Source organism: Gekko japonicus, unplaced genomic scaffold (assembly GCF_001447785.1).
Source record: "Gekko japonicus isolate JY-2015 unplaced genomic scaffold, Gekko_japonicus_V1.1 scaffold3922, whole genome shotgun sequence".
In the NCBI taxonomy this organism is placed as follows: Eukaryota; Metazoa; Chordata; class Lepidosauria; order Squamata; family Gekkonidae; genus Gekko; species Gekko japonicus.
Genome location: NW_015165356.1, coordinates 100,884 through 117,347, shown reverse-complemented (window position 1 = coordinate 117,347; position 16,464 = coordinate 100,884). Strand labels below are relative to the sequence as shown.

The window sequence follows — 16,464 nt, the reverse complement described above, 5'->3', positions numbered from 1 at the left end:
GCATGTCAGGCTGAATACATTACACCAGCACATTCTGTCATCTCCCTCTGTGTTATCTGCCGAAGCTCACCGTGACTTTCTGGGGTCTTGGGCAGAGAACGGCCTTGCCCCAATGCCAACTCTTTCAGACTCTTCAATCAGATGTCAGACAGTGAATCCGGGTCTTCTGCATATATAAAAGATGCTGTTCTACTGAGCTGCGGCTCCTCCCTAAACAGAAATCGCTTGAGGAGTCTGAATTGCAAGAGGCATTTATCCCCCCCCCCCAGCTCATCAAGTTGCTTCTCTGTCTTCCTTTTCCTAGAAAGAAGGAAAGGGCCAGTGATTGATTGTCTGCAGGCTACAGCAGTGGTGCCTTCCCTCTCCCACAGACTGAACACAACCAGTCCCATTGATGTGGGGTTAGCTCCAAAAGCCCTGAGCATGAGAAAGTCTGACTCCTTGCTTGTGGCCTTCTGGCTGCCCCCTGTTTAGGGTTGCCAAGTCCATCTTCCACCCCCAGCGGGGGACTTTGGGGGCGTTCCTGGAGGGGGCGGGGCATCGGGCTTGGGAGGAAACACGGGTTCCACACACTTAAAGGGAGAGAGAGGGGTGGCTGTGGGTGTTGGGGGCGGGGCTTCCCCCACTGGCCATCTGGCCGGCGGTGGGTAGAACCCCCCCAAAAAATGGGGGACCCCTGGCAAACCGGGGGGGGTTGGCAACCCTACCCCTGATGGAAACAGGAAACTGGTCTCGGTGGACTTTTGGTTTGATCCAGCAGGGCTCCTGCTCAACTGAAGACTGCATGGCTGTATGTCTCCGTGGCCTGTTCCACGCTGGATCTGGGGTCTTAAAGTCCTCTCACACAGCTGATGGAATGGGCTGTGCCACAGCAGCCGTAGGGGGGGAGGGTGACACTTTCAATGCCCCCGCGTCAAAACTCTCTGCAGATTAAAATAAAAGGAATACCCCGGGGAAAGGTCAGACTTAGCACATGGACCTTTTCTCCTTGCGGGGAATCATTCAGAGAAAGAGGTCTGGGAAAGGTGAGCCCTCTGCAGCCTGAAAGGGGGCCGCCTGCTCTCTGACCTCAGCACTCTGCCGGCTCATTCCTCTGTAGGAGTCGTAGACCAGGCCAGAAACCGGGGACAGGCAACCAGTGTTCCCTCTAAGCTGAGTTAGTGTGAGCTAGTTCACAGTTTTTTAGCCTCCGGCTCACACATTTCTGTCCTGGCTCAGGAAGGATGTCTCCAGAACAAACTAACTTATGCATTAGCCAAAGGGCTCACTCGCAACTTTAATGCCAGTCACTCACAAAGTAGAATTTTTGCTCACAAGACTCCACAGCTTAGAAGGAACATTGCGGGCACCCTGTCTGTCGGGCCCAAGCGCCAGAGGGAAAAGGTCCACCTGTGAAGATGTTGGGAAGAAGAGGGGGAGTGTGGCAGGGGAGATGGGGGGGGTTTCCCTGCACCGGGCACTCTGGGCTGGATCCAACCAACCTTTCTGCTGGAGAAAATGAGAAGCAGAGACGCTTTCCCCACAAGGTCTGCGCTTGGCATCATGGGGCCGACATGAACAAAAGCCTTGCCTGACAGGGGCTGCACAGCGGGAGGGGCAGGGCTCTTTGTGTAGCAGGAACTCCTTTGCATGTTAAGCGACAATCCCCTCATGTAGCCAGTCGTGCAAGAGCTTACAGTAGCCCCTGTGAGAAGAGCTCTGTAAGCTCTTGGAGGATTGGCTACATCAGGGGTGTGTGGCCTAATATGCAAAGGAGTTCCTGCTACACAAAGAGCCCTGGGAGGGGACCCACAAGTGGGGAAGGTGGCTGGATCCATCCACCTGGCAGCCAGCCAGGCTCCAGTGGTGCTCCCAGCACCCCAAAGGCTGCCTTCAGGCCCTGCTGATGGTCGCCTGAGGCAACGCTGGCATCGGGGATCCCCCTTCACCTTCTCCTATCCTGCCAGTCCCAGCTTCTCTTGGGGCTTGTCCGTAGGCAGGATTTTGTGGCTTGTGGGGCAATTTTTTTTTCCTGGTGGGGCTGAAGTTCTCAGTGCAGAAAGAAAAGCCATTTAGCCAATAGCAAAGCTGTTACTAGGCTAGATCTCTAAATTGCAAGCTGTCAACCACCATAGAGGACAGTTCTCAGCCGCTGCAAGTTAATCACTTCTGCCAGCCTAAGCAACAGTTCTGAGAACAAGCTGGCAGGTGGGGGGTGATGACTTCTATAGTCAAGAAAGCTAACACTTATGTGGAAAAACTCCCTTAAAGGGGACCGGGTTCTTGACACAGAGTTAGGAGGGATCCTAGAGGTCACCTACTCCAACCCACTTGATCAGTACAGGAATTAGTCAACTACAGCACCCCACTCTGCTTAAAGGAGTGCACACCTTTATTTAAAAAAAATGTTTTTAAATGATCGGGGAAAAGGCATTTAAGGGAGAAATTCTCTTGGGGCTGTGCCTTTAAGAAAGGGGGCAGAGCCCCCCAAAAGCCCCTCCGAAGCTACGGGCCTGGGCCTGTCTCGGGAACTGCCCTTGTGCACCAGGAACAATCATCTGCTGTGCCTGTTTGGTACACAGGTTGCCTACCCCGTCGGGCTGCCAGCCATCAGGTGAGGCCGGGAGAGCCCCCAGAACTACAGCTGAGTGCCAAGCCACTGAGATCACTTGCCCTAGGGGAAATGGCTCCTCCCCAAACCCTGCCTTACCCAGGCTCCTTTCCCAGACCTCCAGGAACGCCCCAGCCCGAAGCCGGCGACCCTAGCGACCCCTGCCGGGGACTCTTTTGTGGGCAAAGGCACTGGGGACGAGAGTCTATTCTGTGTCCAGCAGTTCCGCCACCTGCTTGTTCACTCCCACCCCACAGTCCGCTAATCACCACTTGCTGTCGCCCTCTGCTCTTAGTCTCCACGCTCTCCCAGCTCTCTGACAGCGGGCAGACCCTCAGCGAAGACAGCGGCGTGGACCTCGGGGACGCCGAGCTGAGCACCAAAGGAGCCGACAGGAGCCGCCCACAAGGCCTGATCAAGGGCAGAAGCCCCCAGGAAGTGCTGAGGAGCGACGGGCAGGGAGAAACCATCCCCAAACCAGTAAGATGTTGCCAGGAACTCAGCAGACACAGGTGGCATGCGAGGAAGGGGAATGGAACCTCCCGGGGATGCTGTCAAAGTTCTTAGTCACATTTCTACCAGGATTGCTGAGCTCTGGATCGCTGGATCGCTGAAAGCCAGTTCGGTGTAGTGGTTAGGAGCACGAACTCTAATCTGGGAGAACCAGGTTTGATTCCGCACTCCTCCACATGCAGCTGCTGGTGTGACCTTGGGTAAGTCACAAGTTTTTTCAGAGCTGTTCTCTCAAGGGCAGTTCTTGAAAGAGCTCCCTCAGCCCCACCAACCTCACAGGGTGTCTGTTGTGGGGAGGGGAAGGGAAAGGAGAATGTAAGCCACTCTGAGACTCCTTCAGGTAGTGAAGGACGGGATATAAATCCAATCTCCTCCTCCTCCTCCTTCTCCTCTTCTTCATCCTTTTCCCAAATCAGAGCTGAAATATGAGAGCATCTTCCTTTCATGATTTCTTTTTTCCCCTAATTTTGCACAGAGTTGTTGTGCTCATGTGGTTTGCCTGTTTCTGTGTGTCGTTTTTGCTACAACTCTCTGCAGTCGGTGAGGCAGGGTGAAAGGGAGCCGGACCATTTCTGCTCCACGCCCTCCGTCAGTTCCACAACCATGACAAGGGAGATGGCTCCAAAGTCCTTTGTGTGCCAGTCGGGCTGCCTTCCAAGGCCGTTTCATGGTGCCATGGTTCCCTTTCCCCCCCCCCTCCCAACTTAGCCATGTTCAGTGTCCCCTCCAACTTTGTGTGTTAAGGGCTTGCCAGTCGCTTCCGACTTATGGTAACCCTATGAATTACTGACCTCCGAAGCAACCAATAGCTTGCTTTGGAAATCAGTCATTCATAGGGTCACCATAACAGCCTTGCTCAATTATGAAGGCCAGGGCTTCCTTGATTGAGTCAAGAAGAAGAAGAGGAAGAAGAGATTGGATTTATACCCCACCCTTCCCTTGGAGTCTCAGAGCGGCTTACAAACTCCTTTCCCTTCCCCTCCCCACAACAGACACCCTGTGAGGTGGGCGGGGCTGAGAGAGCTCTGACAGAAAGTGCTCTTTTTCAAGGACAGCTGTGCCAGAGCTTGTGACTGACCCAAGGTCACATCAGCAGGTGCAAGTGGAGGAGTGGGGAATCCAACCCGGTTCTCCCAGTTTAGAGTCCGTGCACTTAACCACTACACCAAATCCATCTCCTGTTGGGTCTTCCTTTTTTCCTGCTGCCTCTCCCTAGCATTACTGTCTTTGCCGGTGAGTCTTGTCTCTCATAACGTCACCACGGTACAATAGCCTCAGTTTAGTCATTTCAGCTTCTAGAGAGAGTTCAAGCTTGACCTGAACTGAGCCCACTGATGTGTCTTTCTGGTGGTCCACGGTGTCTGCAAGACTCTCCTCTAATACCACATTCCAAATGAAGCAACTGTCTTCCTCTCAGCTTTCTCCACTGTCCACCTTTCACACCCATACATAGTGATGGGGAATACTGTGGCATGAATTATCTTGATCTTGGCCACCAGCAACACACCCTTGCACTTAAGGGTCTTTTCTAGCTCCTTCAGGGCTGCCCTTCCCAGTTTTACTCTCCCGCTGATCTCTCAATTGCTGTCTCCCTTTTGGTTAATGATGTAGCCAAGGGATAGAAAATCTTGAACAATTCATCGTCAGCCTTAAAATTGTGTAATTCCCCTGCAGTCATTCACTTTTGTCTTCTTAATGTTCAGCTGTAATCCTGCTTTGGCATTTTCTGCTTTAACCTTTCTCAGTTGTCATTTCAAGCCCTCAATATTTTCTGACAGTAATGTGGTGTCACCGGCATATCTCAAATCTCCACCAATTTTCAATCCACCTTCATCTAAATGATCTAATCCAGTTTCCTTTATGATATATTCTGTGTATAGACTGAAGAGACAGGGAGATAAAGTACATCCTTTTCTAACACCTTTGCCAGTCTGAAGCCATTCTGTTTCTCCATACTTTAAAGCTTCCCTTCCTATCTCATAATTAAATTCTGGGTGGAAGCTAAAAAATGTTGATGATGAATTTGGCCACCAGAGGGCAGCATGGGTCCATGCTTCTACCAAACGAGACAATGGGCGATTCACACCTGCCTGGAATCCGAAGGTTTCGTCCTGCAGTTCCTGCCTCTTAATCTGCAGTGGCTGGCAACTGCTATATTTACTCAGTGGGTGAGGGAAATGCATTCTGTGCGTGCTCAGAAGTCCACTTTGTATTGTCTGCATGAAGTACCAGTGGGATACAGCAGTTACAACATTAAGTGTAGAGGCCTGGATTGTGTGAAGTAACAACTAAAGTGTCTCTAAGCACCTTGTACTAGGTGGTGAGAGGCAAATATACTCTGCACATGCTCAGAAGCAGCCTTGGACTAACTACTGTTTCCAAGGCCAAGCCTCCAATGCTAACCTGACCTCCATTATGCTGTATCTCAATGATTTTCCTGTTTGCTCCTGCAGCGAATCTGCAAAATCCTCTTAGTTCTGTTTCTTATTTTTAAATTTGTGTGTTTTATTTTGCTTCAGGTTTGGGGCTGAAATCCCAAGCTTGTTCATCAGGAAGGCAATCTCATTTAATATAGCCAAGCTTCCTTCCATTCATAGATCAGGCTGAGCAGGATAATCATTTGCCAAGGGAAGGTTACCCAGTAGGCTGGAGGGCCATGAAGGAATTTGAACTCAGATCTCCTCTATTTGTACCTGACACCTTCTAGCATGCTATCACACCATGCAGGATATCTCTTTTTCTCTTCTGCCTCCTACAATAGCCAGGCCTCCTGGAACCGACATCCCATCTGATCCGGGTGACAAAGACCGCACCAACCCTCGGAATCGCCATTGAGGGGGGAGCCAACACTCGGCAGCCCCTGCCTCGAATAGTGACCATACAGGTAAGAGAGGTGGAGGTCAGCTCTACTGATGAGTGAACTCCCTCCTCCAACATTGTATTTGGGCTGCTAGTTACAAGTCGCTAATTACAAATTACAAGCAAATGTGCATCTTGCTGTGCTGCATGGGAACTGTAGTGGGGGGGGGGGAGGCAGGCAGCTCTCTCAGCAATTGCACAGCCCTTTTGTGAGAATTGTTGGACTGCTGACCTGCAGATGGAACAGGACCATTATTCTGGGTCACTTTCAAATCCTCAACTCCTCTCTGGCTGTCAGAGAAGACAGGCAACTTCTTATGAAAACAGAGTAAGGGGAGCCGAAGTAATCATGTTCTGGAGTACATACCAACTGTGGCTTCTACCTTTGGCTTCCTGGTCTGATCAGTGCTTATTAAAGGTAAAGGTTTCCCTTGCTTGAAAACAAGTCAAATCCGACTCCAGGGGGCAGTGCTCATCTCCGTTTCCAAGCCAAAGAGCCAGCACTGTCCAAAGATGTTTCCGTGGTCATGTGGCCGGCATGACTAAACCTATTTATATACTTGCAATTTATTGCTTTTGAACTGCTAGGTTGGCAGGAGCTGGGGCCAGAGACGGGAGCTCACTCCGTCACATGGGACTAGGGTCTTGAACTGCCGAACTACAGACCTTCCGGTCTGCAGCTCAGCATCAACCTCTGAGCCACCATGGCCCACCAGTGCAGGGTCTCCTCAGTTCCTACTCGGGTGGTGTCTCTTGGGAAAACCCATGCTGTATCCCTGCAAAGCTGTGGGTTTTCCCAAACTGTGCCCCCCACCCCGCAGACTTTTTCAGGGAAATGGCATGAGAGTAAAGCTCCTTTTCCCATGCATACCACAGTCCTGATCCGAACAGGACAATGTTCCCTCTAAGCTGTAGAGTCCTGTGAGCAAAAATTCTACTTTGTGAGCTACTGGCATTAAAGTTGTGAGCAGGTGATTTGGCTACTGCATAAATTAGTGTGTTCTGGAGCCCTCCTTCCTGAGCCGAGACCAAAATGTGTGAGCCGGAGGCTAAAAAACTGTGAGCTATCTCACACTAACTCAGCTTAGAGGGAACACTGGTCACACCGCACACATGAGAACTGACAAGAACCCACAACTTACATCTCCCTGTTTTACATCTGATAAAGCCTGGGGACTTGTGTGTGATGTGTATTGTGTGAATCATTATTAATTCTACACTGAGTAAGAACTTCAGGTTAAGGGAACCTGACCAGTAATAAAAAGAAGCCATATGAGCAGAGACAATTCATATTACCTACTCTCATTATTTCGTCAGCATCACTAATTGGCTCTACCAATATTGGTTCTCTCTTGGGGTCCTCAACAGTTAGAAAAACTTCAAAGCAGTTTGGCAGCTACCCAGCCCACCACCGAATCCAGCCCATCCGCCGCCAACAATTGACCATTTCTCCTTTATAGCACTTGAAAGAAATCTGGAGGCAAACCAAATGCAAAGCTCATTAATTAACGGGACACGGTTGTGGGGAATACCAGGCTTCAAAGTGTAGCAAGCTCAGGTTCAGGGAGAGGCTGCCTGAAAGACAATGACTCACAACATTTTAAACACGTGCCTATTGAAACGTTGGGCCTGAAGGCTGAGAATTACGCATCTGAAGCCTCCTCGTGCGTGTTGTTGACTAATCGGTAGCACTGGCGATCGTAGGTGCTAATTTGCGCACCATCAGGCCACCGAATGCGGATCCCAACGGGAATGCTTTGCAGTCTTTCAGCTTTCATTGTGGGTGTATTTTTAAGAGAGGATGGGATGAAGAGGGAGGGATCTGAACCGAGGGCAAGCACGATAACTCTGAGCCAATGTCAGAACTGGCAGGGTCTGGAAGGATCACTGGGGCAGAGCAGCCACTGGTAACATCAACCCCACAGGCCAGAAAGTCAGTTTCAGGGGAGAAGTCAAAAATCAGGTAAATGCTCCTTAACTTCCTTTTCATGATGACTTAGAATACAGAAGGTTCCCCACTGGATCAGTCCAGTGGTCCATCTAGTGAGCCAGTTTGGTGTAGTGGTTAAGTGCGCGGAAGCTAATCTGGGAGAACCGGGTTTGATTCCCCACTCCTCCACTTGGCAGCTGCTGGATGACCTTGGGCAAGTCGTAGTTCTGACAAGAGCTGTCCTTGAAAGGGCAGTTTGTGTCAGAGTTCTCTCAGCCCCACCTACCTCACAGGGTGTCTGTTGTGGGGAGGGGAAGTGAAAGGAGATTGTAAGCCGCTCTAAGACACCTTTGGGTAGTGAAGGGCGGGGTGTCAATCCAATCTCTTCTTCTCCTTCTTCTAGTCCACAGTGGCCAACTAGTTGCCCTGGAGGGCCAACAAATAGGGCATAAAGGCTGAGACGTTCCCCTGATTTCGCCTCCTGGCACTAATTGTGGGAAGTTTACTGCCTCCAAATATGGAGGTTCCCTTTGGTCCTCAAGACTAGAAGCCATCAGGGGGCCTCTCCTCCGTGAAGTTGTCTGATCCCCCTTCAAAGCTGTCTGTGCTCGTGGCCATCCCTGCATTTTTCAAAAGCAACATTTCCATCCTGCCTTCCTGCCCTCACGAGGGCCACCAAAGCTGCCAAGACATTATAATAGATATAATAAAATCACATTTTAAAATCGTATAAAGCCAACCAAAACACACACACACCTTTAAGAGAATAAGAACAGAACTAAAATATATACAAAGACATCAAAACAATAATGAAAACATTGGCCAGGAAGAAGAGGTCACCGAGGGAATACCAAACGAAGCAAAAAGTCTTCCATTTCTATATCCACTGACTGTGAATTTTATGAATTAATTACTCAAGTGAAAAAAATATATCTTTTCATCTGTCCTGAATGTATTGCCCATCTGCTTGGGGGGGGGGGGGAATTTCCAATTCCTACTTTTTCCGTCCCCAAATCCCCATTTCTATTTGCCTCTTTTCTGTTTCCTCACGTGGAAATATCCATAAAATATAAAATGTCAGCATTCGCCAACCAGATTCATGCATCAATCAGTCCTCATTCTGCATATCTTATACACTGAAAGGATGGTGTGGTACCCATAAGGAGCTGGATCCAGTGGTGCGTGAGCTTAAAACAAAATGTGCTGAGCGCCGTTCGGCTTGCTCAGGCTGCATCGATTGCTGCCGCACTAAAACACTTTAATATAAATGTTTAACAAAATGTCAGTGTTCATATGGGAACGATGGAATGTAAAACAGATGGTTCGCGTGATTTCATTTAATTTGGGTCTGAAATTTGATTGGAAGAAAGACCTTCTGCTCAGCCCTGCACACGTGGAAAAGGTAGTAGGAGTTCAGTTGCTTTCGCTTAGCGAAAGCAGATGCCAAGGAGTAATTTTCGCATTTCTACTTCCGCAAGGACTGTTGTGCCTGTGGGAATTTCCCATGGGATCCAACCCAAATACCTTATCAGTTGCATATAAGACACACAGAGACAATACAAACTAATCTGCAAGACAGATAGCAAAAACGAGAAAACTAAACTAAGATAAGCAAATATCCAGATTTAGAAACAAATAGAAACAGAAATAATATAGGGTACACTTGGACATCCCAAGTTCCTATGCGGAAAGTCCAGTTAATATCTCCTCACTTAGGTTTTACCACTGAAATATACTGGTTCGAGACACATTTAGTGATCAGCTCATAGTTTATTAGTGATTTCAGCTTAACTCTAAGACAACTCTAGCAGGGCCGGAGCTCTGCTTATATGCATGCAAAACACCACACCCCCCACACACAAACACTACCCAGGGTGCTGCATGAGTGAGCTCCCGTCTCTAGTTCCAGCTCCAGCCAACCTAGCTGTTCAAAAACAAGAAATTGCAAGTAGATAAATAGGTACCACTTCGGTGGGAAGGTAACAGCGTTCCGTGTGCCTTGGTGTTTAGTCATGCCGGCCACATGACCACGGAAACGTCTTTGGACAGCGCTGGCTCTTCGACTTTGAAACGGAGATGAGCACCGCAACCCTAGAGTCGGACTCGACTGGCTTTCGAGCAAGGGAAACCTTTACCTTACTACTTGATTGGTTTATTCTAAAGTCCTGGTCGGCTATTGTTCTTATGTTCCAAGCTCAGCCAGTCTCTAGGGTGATTCAATCAGGAATGATTCAGTCCCAGTACATAACAACCATGTTCCCCATTATGGATAGTGTTGCATTTAAAGACTTCGGGAAAAGAATGTAAAAAGCCAGTGATTTTAAACTGAAACCGATTCTCAGTGTTCCCTTCCTTCTATTTCTTCTCTCTTCCTCTGACACGCTGCAGCGAGGAGGTTCCGCCCACAACTGCGGGAAGCTGAAGGTGGGCCACGTGATCCTGGAGGTGAACAGCATGACCCTACGGGGGAAGGAGCACCGTGAGGCGGCCCGCATCATCGCCGAGGCCTTTAAGTCGAAGGAGAAGGACTATGTCGATTTCCTGGTCACCGAATTCAACATCGCCCTTTAGGAACAGGACAGCGGGAGGCTCCGAAGCCGAGAGAGAGTGAGAAATGGGGTTTTGAGAGGGCTCTGACACGATGTGCATAGTCACGTGCGCATAGTCACGACACCCGGATAACTCCCATACGAAGGGACGCCGCCAGCACAAGACACGTGTGAAACAGGTTTGGGGTTGGTGTAGTGCTGGGGGCACTGTTCCTGCTAAGATACCCCACCACCGTCACCACCCTCAGACTCAAAATCCCGGCAGGAAAGTTTGGGGGAAGGACGAGGAAAAGAAAGGAGAGAGTGACTTTCTGATAAGGGTTCCCCCCATAGATCACCTTTGCCTGGTTGGCAAACCATGGTTCAATGCCCTCTGCCCCCTTTGTCCCTGTGTTAGAGTGACCGAGCCGGGCACCTATCTGAGAGCCCTGCCAGCCCATTTAAACATCCCCTTCCCCGCTGCCAGTCCATACAGAAGCACTTTGTGGATGCTACAGAGAACCAATGAACGGGGGGAGGAGCCATGCGTCGCCCCGCCCCCTGCTTCCAGAGTGCCGCTAGAGGAGGGAGTCGCCTCCAGGGGGCAGCACCTGTAAGGCCAGTGCCCTGAGCCCTTTGGGGGGCTTAATCTCTCCAGCCCACCTGGCCCGAGGTTCTTCCACTCCGCCTTCCCACCCATCCATCCAGCAATGGAGAATGCCTCGTCAATGGCCAGCAATGTTATCGTATTTATATATGAGAGAGCTTGAGCTTTTAATTTTTCAATAAAGCAAACATATTACAAAAGGCAAGTGGTGTTTATGTTGGTTTTTTTCGGTAGGAACGGGAATGCAAAGCCCGGGCAGATAGGGGTAGCTGGGACTCTATCAGAGGGATCTTTCTGCAGTGCACTCACTTAAAGAGCGGTGCTTTGAACTAGGATCCGGTGGTTTGAATCTTGCCGCTATCCCCAGCTCATTATTAGCACTTCCCCAAGCTTCACACTCTTGTGCTGGGCCTCCCGTCTGCAACATCACTATAATCCTACTATCCTGACATCCGTTGTACAGAGGATGCCCATGGGGTGCTTCCAACGTTCAAAAAGCCCTATTGGTGCTTGTGGTGGTGGAACGTCCCGTCAAGTTGCAGCCAGCTTATGGGCAACCCTGGCCCCAGTCCCACAGGCCGGATATCGCGGGGGGAGGCGTGGCTGTTTGCCCCGCAGCGAAATAACGCGCGACTGCACGATCAGGCATCCCCTCGCGGTCCCGTCAAGGTCCCGTGGTTAGGGGGGAGGTGCCAAAGAAGCGGCGCAGCGCGGCAAACGGGGTTGTGTTTTGTTTTTTTAATGAAGTATGCGCATGCCCCGTTGGGTGCTTATGCGCATCCCTGGAGACTTGGGGGGGAAACCTTTTCGTGATGGGGCATAGGCGGGTGCCAGATGCCACTGGAAACGCGATCAGACGCCCGCCCTTGCCCTGCGGTTTCCGGAAACTAGTACCTCCGAGGTACTAGTTTTTAACTGCGCATCTTCGGAGGGAAGCCTCGGGTTTGCCACAGGAGCTCTACACTTCCCAGATGTGGCAGTGAGATCGCGCCCAGAAAATCCACCTATCTTCCATCGCAGTAGCGTGGCTACTGCTCCGTGTGACCGCAGCTCCTGTTGGGTTTTCAAGGAAAGAGACGTTCACAGGTGAGTTGCCATTCCCTGCCTCTGTGCAGTGACCCTGGACTTCCTTGGTGGTGTCCAGTGTTCCCGCTAAGGTGAGTTCGTGTGAGCTAGCTCACAGTTTTTTAGCTTCCAGCTGACACATTTTTGTCTTAGCTCAGGAAGGATGGCTCCAGAGCAAACTAATTGATGCAATAGCCAAATGGGTGGGAGGGCCAGTTTGGTGTAGTGGTTAAGTGCGCGGACTCTAATCTGGGAGAACCGGGTTTGATTCCCCACTCCTCCACTTGCACCTGGCTGGATGACCTTGGGCAAGCTATAGTTCTGATAAGAGCTGTTCTTGTGAGAAAGAGCAGTTCCTGTCAGAGTTCTCTCAGCCCCACCTACCTCAAAGGGTGTTTGTTGTGGGGAGGGGAAGGGAAAGGAGTTTGTAAGCCACTCTGAGACACCTTTGGGTAGTGAAGAGCGGGGTATAAATCTAATCTCTCCTCTTCTTCTTCACAACTTTAATGCCAGTAGCTCACAAAGTAGAATTTTTGCTCACAAGACTCCACAGCTTAGAGGGAGCCTTGGTGGTCTCCCATCCAAGTTCTAACCAGGTCTGACCCTGCTTAGCTTCTGAGATCAGCCAAGATCAGGCTAGCCCGGGCTATCTGGTCAGGGCCTTCAGACGTCTCTCTTGACGCAAAATGGGAGATTGCCTCAGCGACCCCTAAAAGACTGCAGAGACCTCTGGGGCGATCTCCCAACTTGGTAAGCCACACCTTACCACAAGTAAGGTAAGTCACACAAATCTCTCGGCTGGGGGGGGGGAGCCTCAGGAGATGGCTGTGGGCCTCAGGAGTGTGTGGGCCTCAGGAGAGGTTCCACCATGCTGAGCCTCAATGCCAGTCATGATGAGCAACCTATTTTTTACGTGTGCTTACTCAGAAGCAAGTAATACCGAGTTCGTTGGAGCTTTCACCCAGAGAAAGGTTCGCAGGTTTGCAGCCATGTTAACTTATTGTGGGTAGCTAGTTAAGGCATACAGTGGCTTGGTTTTTAAATTAATAGTATGGTCCTTAACTCCCAAACCAAGTCACCATTTCTGTAACGAGATAACTACCTAGAAGCCCTCCAAAATAGGTATTTTTTACACATTTTTTGTGAAGGGTAACAAAGTCCTGACAGATTTAGGAAAGCTAATCCCTAAGGGGGTGGAGGGCCAACACAGAGAAAGCAAAGGCAGTTCCGGACTTTACCAATCAACAAGAAGGAAGGGGAAGAAACCACTGGTCTGAGGATTTATTTATTTATTTATTTATTTATTTATTATCATATGGCAGAGTTATACACAGGAAGCATATAATAATACAAAATATGTAACCAAGTCGATACAACAGGTATGCAGACCAATTGGGCAATCCCCCTAAATGCTAATATCTAGATTTTCAAGCCACTCAGTCCCAGCTAGGTTCAGAGAGCTCTGTCACATCACCCTGGAAAGCACAATGTTCACATTCCTGTAACAGATGGAAAATAGTTTGGCGGCCTACATCACCATCGCATTTGGGTCCTAGTATTTTGCCCTATTTAAACAACACGTCTGCACAGCTGCCGAAGCCCATTTGTATTCTATTAGCCATCTTCCATACCTTACATGGCAAGTAAAATCCTGCGGGCCTCTCATTGGTGTTTATCAGGTTGTGGATATCAGGTGGAACTGATAACATCCATGTTCCCAACCATTCATTCCCTAGATCGAAATTTTGTGATTGCGGGATTTGTGCAGATCTTCCTGCTGGGTGTCGAGATTTTAGTCTGGACAGGCTCGCATCGGCCATGTCTTTGTGGATAGGCAACTCTGTTTTCAATGATCTTTCTATATTCACAAAGAAGAGCATCTTGGCTTCGAAGATGTGGGGGAGTGACGTGGCACAACATCGGTAGCCAGTAGGCTGGAGTGGGTTTAATACAACTGCCGGTGCTTCTCATTCTTGTATTGAATTGGACATCAGGTTTGTGGATATGGAGGTTGTTGAGCCACACTGAAGCACCAGATTCTGTAGTACTGTACACCAACACCAAAGCTGATCATCTAAGTGTTGTAGCAGACGCACCCCAAGATGTACCACATAATTTTGGGAGAATGTTGTTTCACATGTGTATTTTCACTGCTACATTGGTAAGATGGTGTTTATACCTCAAGCTCCTGTCCAGGGAAAGGCCAAGCAATGTTCCCTCCAAGCTGAGTTAGTGTGAGCTAGCTCACAGCTTTTTAGCCTCCGGCTCACAGCTTTGTGTCTTAGCTCAGGAAGGATGGCTCCAGAGCAAACTAATTTATGCAGTAGCAGTAGCCAAATCGCTCACTCACAACTTTAATGTCAGTAGCTCACAAAGTGGAACTTGTGCTTGCAAGACTCCACAGTTTAGCAGGAACACTGATGCCAAGGTACTTAGGTGTATGGCTGTGTGTAAGTTGGGTGCCATTAAGGCAGACATTCAGTTCACGGTTGGCAAGATTGTTATTGAGACGGAAACAGGAGCATTCTGCTTATCCTGGACTTGGGATGACCACACAGGCTGGTAGGGATGTCCTAGTGGCCCCCGCGGTCTTGGCGTGCCCTCTGCTTGGCTGCGTTCTGCCCAGCTCATTTTGGAAAGCTCAATTCCAAAAGCAGGCTGGGAGACTGAGAAATGGCTAAGTCTAGCTACCAAGTCTGCAGCCGACAGGCAAGTAGCTCTCCAGTTTCAGGCCCAGAAAGATTTATTTCCCCGTAACATACAAGTTGAGGCCCTTCAAGTGGAAGGATTGAACAGGGTGCTCTGCTACTGAGAGACATCCCCTCCTGTAGGGTTGCCCACCTCCAGGCAGGGCCTGCAGATCTCCTGGAATGACTCCTGATCTCTTGGTGACAGAGATCAGTTCCCCTGCAGAAAATGTTTGCTTTGGAGGATGGGCTGCGTGGACTTATGCCGAGGGTTGTCAGCTCTGGGTTGGGAAATTCCTGGAGATTTTGGGGGTGGAGCTTGAGGAAGGTAGGGTTTTGGGAAGGGGAGGGATTTCAATGGGGTATAACACCATAGAGTTCACCTTCCAAAGCTGACATTTTATCCAGGTGAGCTGATCTCCATCACCTGGAAATCAGTCGTAATCCCAGGAGACCTCCAACCACCAGTGGGAGGTTGGTGGCCCTAATTTATACCCCACTGAGGTCCCTCCCCTTCCCAAGCTCCACCCCCAGATCTCCAGGAGTTTCCCACCCCAGACTTGGCAACCCTATCTCTCATCACCTGAACCAGCCAGATACCAATGGGCCATGTAGTTCCACATGGATGCTAGGATTTCAGTCAGAAAAGGATCTTTCCCAATCCCCACAACTTGCTATCTGACTCAGGGGTGTTGAACTCATTTCTTATGAGGGCTGGATCTGACATAAATGAGACCTTGTTGGGCTGGGCTGTGTGTGTCATAAAATGTAATGCCAGGTAGCAGAGATATAAACTTTATAAAGGACACAGACAAACACAATTAACTTTCACATTGTTTTCTTACTGAGATAGACTGGATCATGAGGGCATGAACACAATGAAAAGGGGGACAGAACCCAGTTGCACTCAGGAGAGCCTTGGCATAAGGAGCCCAACAGAATACAAACACACTGTAGGAAGGCACACAAAAGTTCATACCTTGAACAAAACTTTGTTGGTCTTAAAGGTGCCTGGTATTTTTGCCATTCGATTGAGGCACTCCAGCAAAGCAAACTCTCACTCATTCCCTTCCTCCCTGCCTCCCTTCAGGAAGGAGCCTCAGCCAGTGGAAGGAAAGAAAGGCTTCCCTTTGTCTCCTGAATACAATTGAGGCAACATTGCCAGGAACCCTAAACCTGGGAGGAGGAGGGGGAGGAGCCTCAGCCAGTGCTTTACCAGCCTCTCAATCGCACAGGAGAGGCTTGCCTATCTATCTCTCCTGTGTGATTGAGAGAGTCTGGTAAAGTAAGCTGTAATGTAGCAGCAGCAGCAAAACTGGAAAAGGAAGCAGGAAACAGCCAGGGCCTTACGGGCCAGATTGCAGCCCTCTGAGGGCCTGATCTGGCCCCCAGGCCACATGTTTGACACCCCTGCTTTAACTAGAGATGTCAGAGATTGAACCTGGGACTTTCTGCATGCAAAGCAGGTGGTCTGCCCTGGAGCTCCAGCCCTTCCTCAAAGATGGCTTCCTTTCCTACTTATCGCCCCTCACATTCTGCATAGGAAAGGCCCTGCAATTGTTGACATGGAAAATTCACAGTAGCCGGAGCACAAAAGTATTTATTTTTATCTGGCTTTAAATGCATAAAATGAGAATTTCATAAAAGAGGCTAGAAACAGGGTCCCCGAGGCCTTCTTATGTCCT

General features: G+C 49.6%; 1 protein-coding gene across 1 annotated transcript; it reads left to right on the top strand.

The window, feature by feature from the left end:
• Positions 1-2,885: 2,885 nt before the first annotated feature.
• LOC107109893 (whirlin-like) lies at positions 2,886-11,150 on the top strand (the record flags this gene model as incomplete). Its single annotated transcript, XM_015410601.1, has 3 exons — positions 2,886-3,070; positions 5,865-5,987; positions 10,281-11,150. Coding segments are annotated over 3 exons (491 nt in total), but the record flags the coding sequence as incomplete, so codon positions are not given.
• Between the last annotated feature and the right edge of the window lie 5,314 nt (positions 11,151-16,464).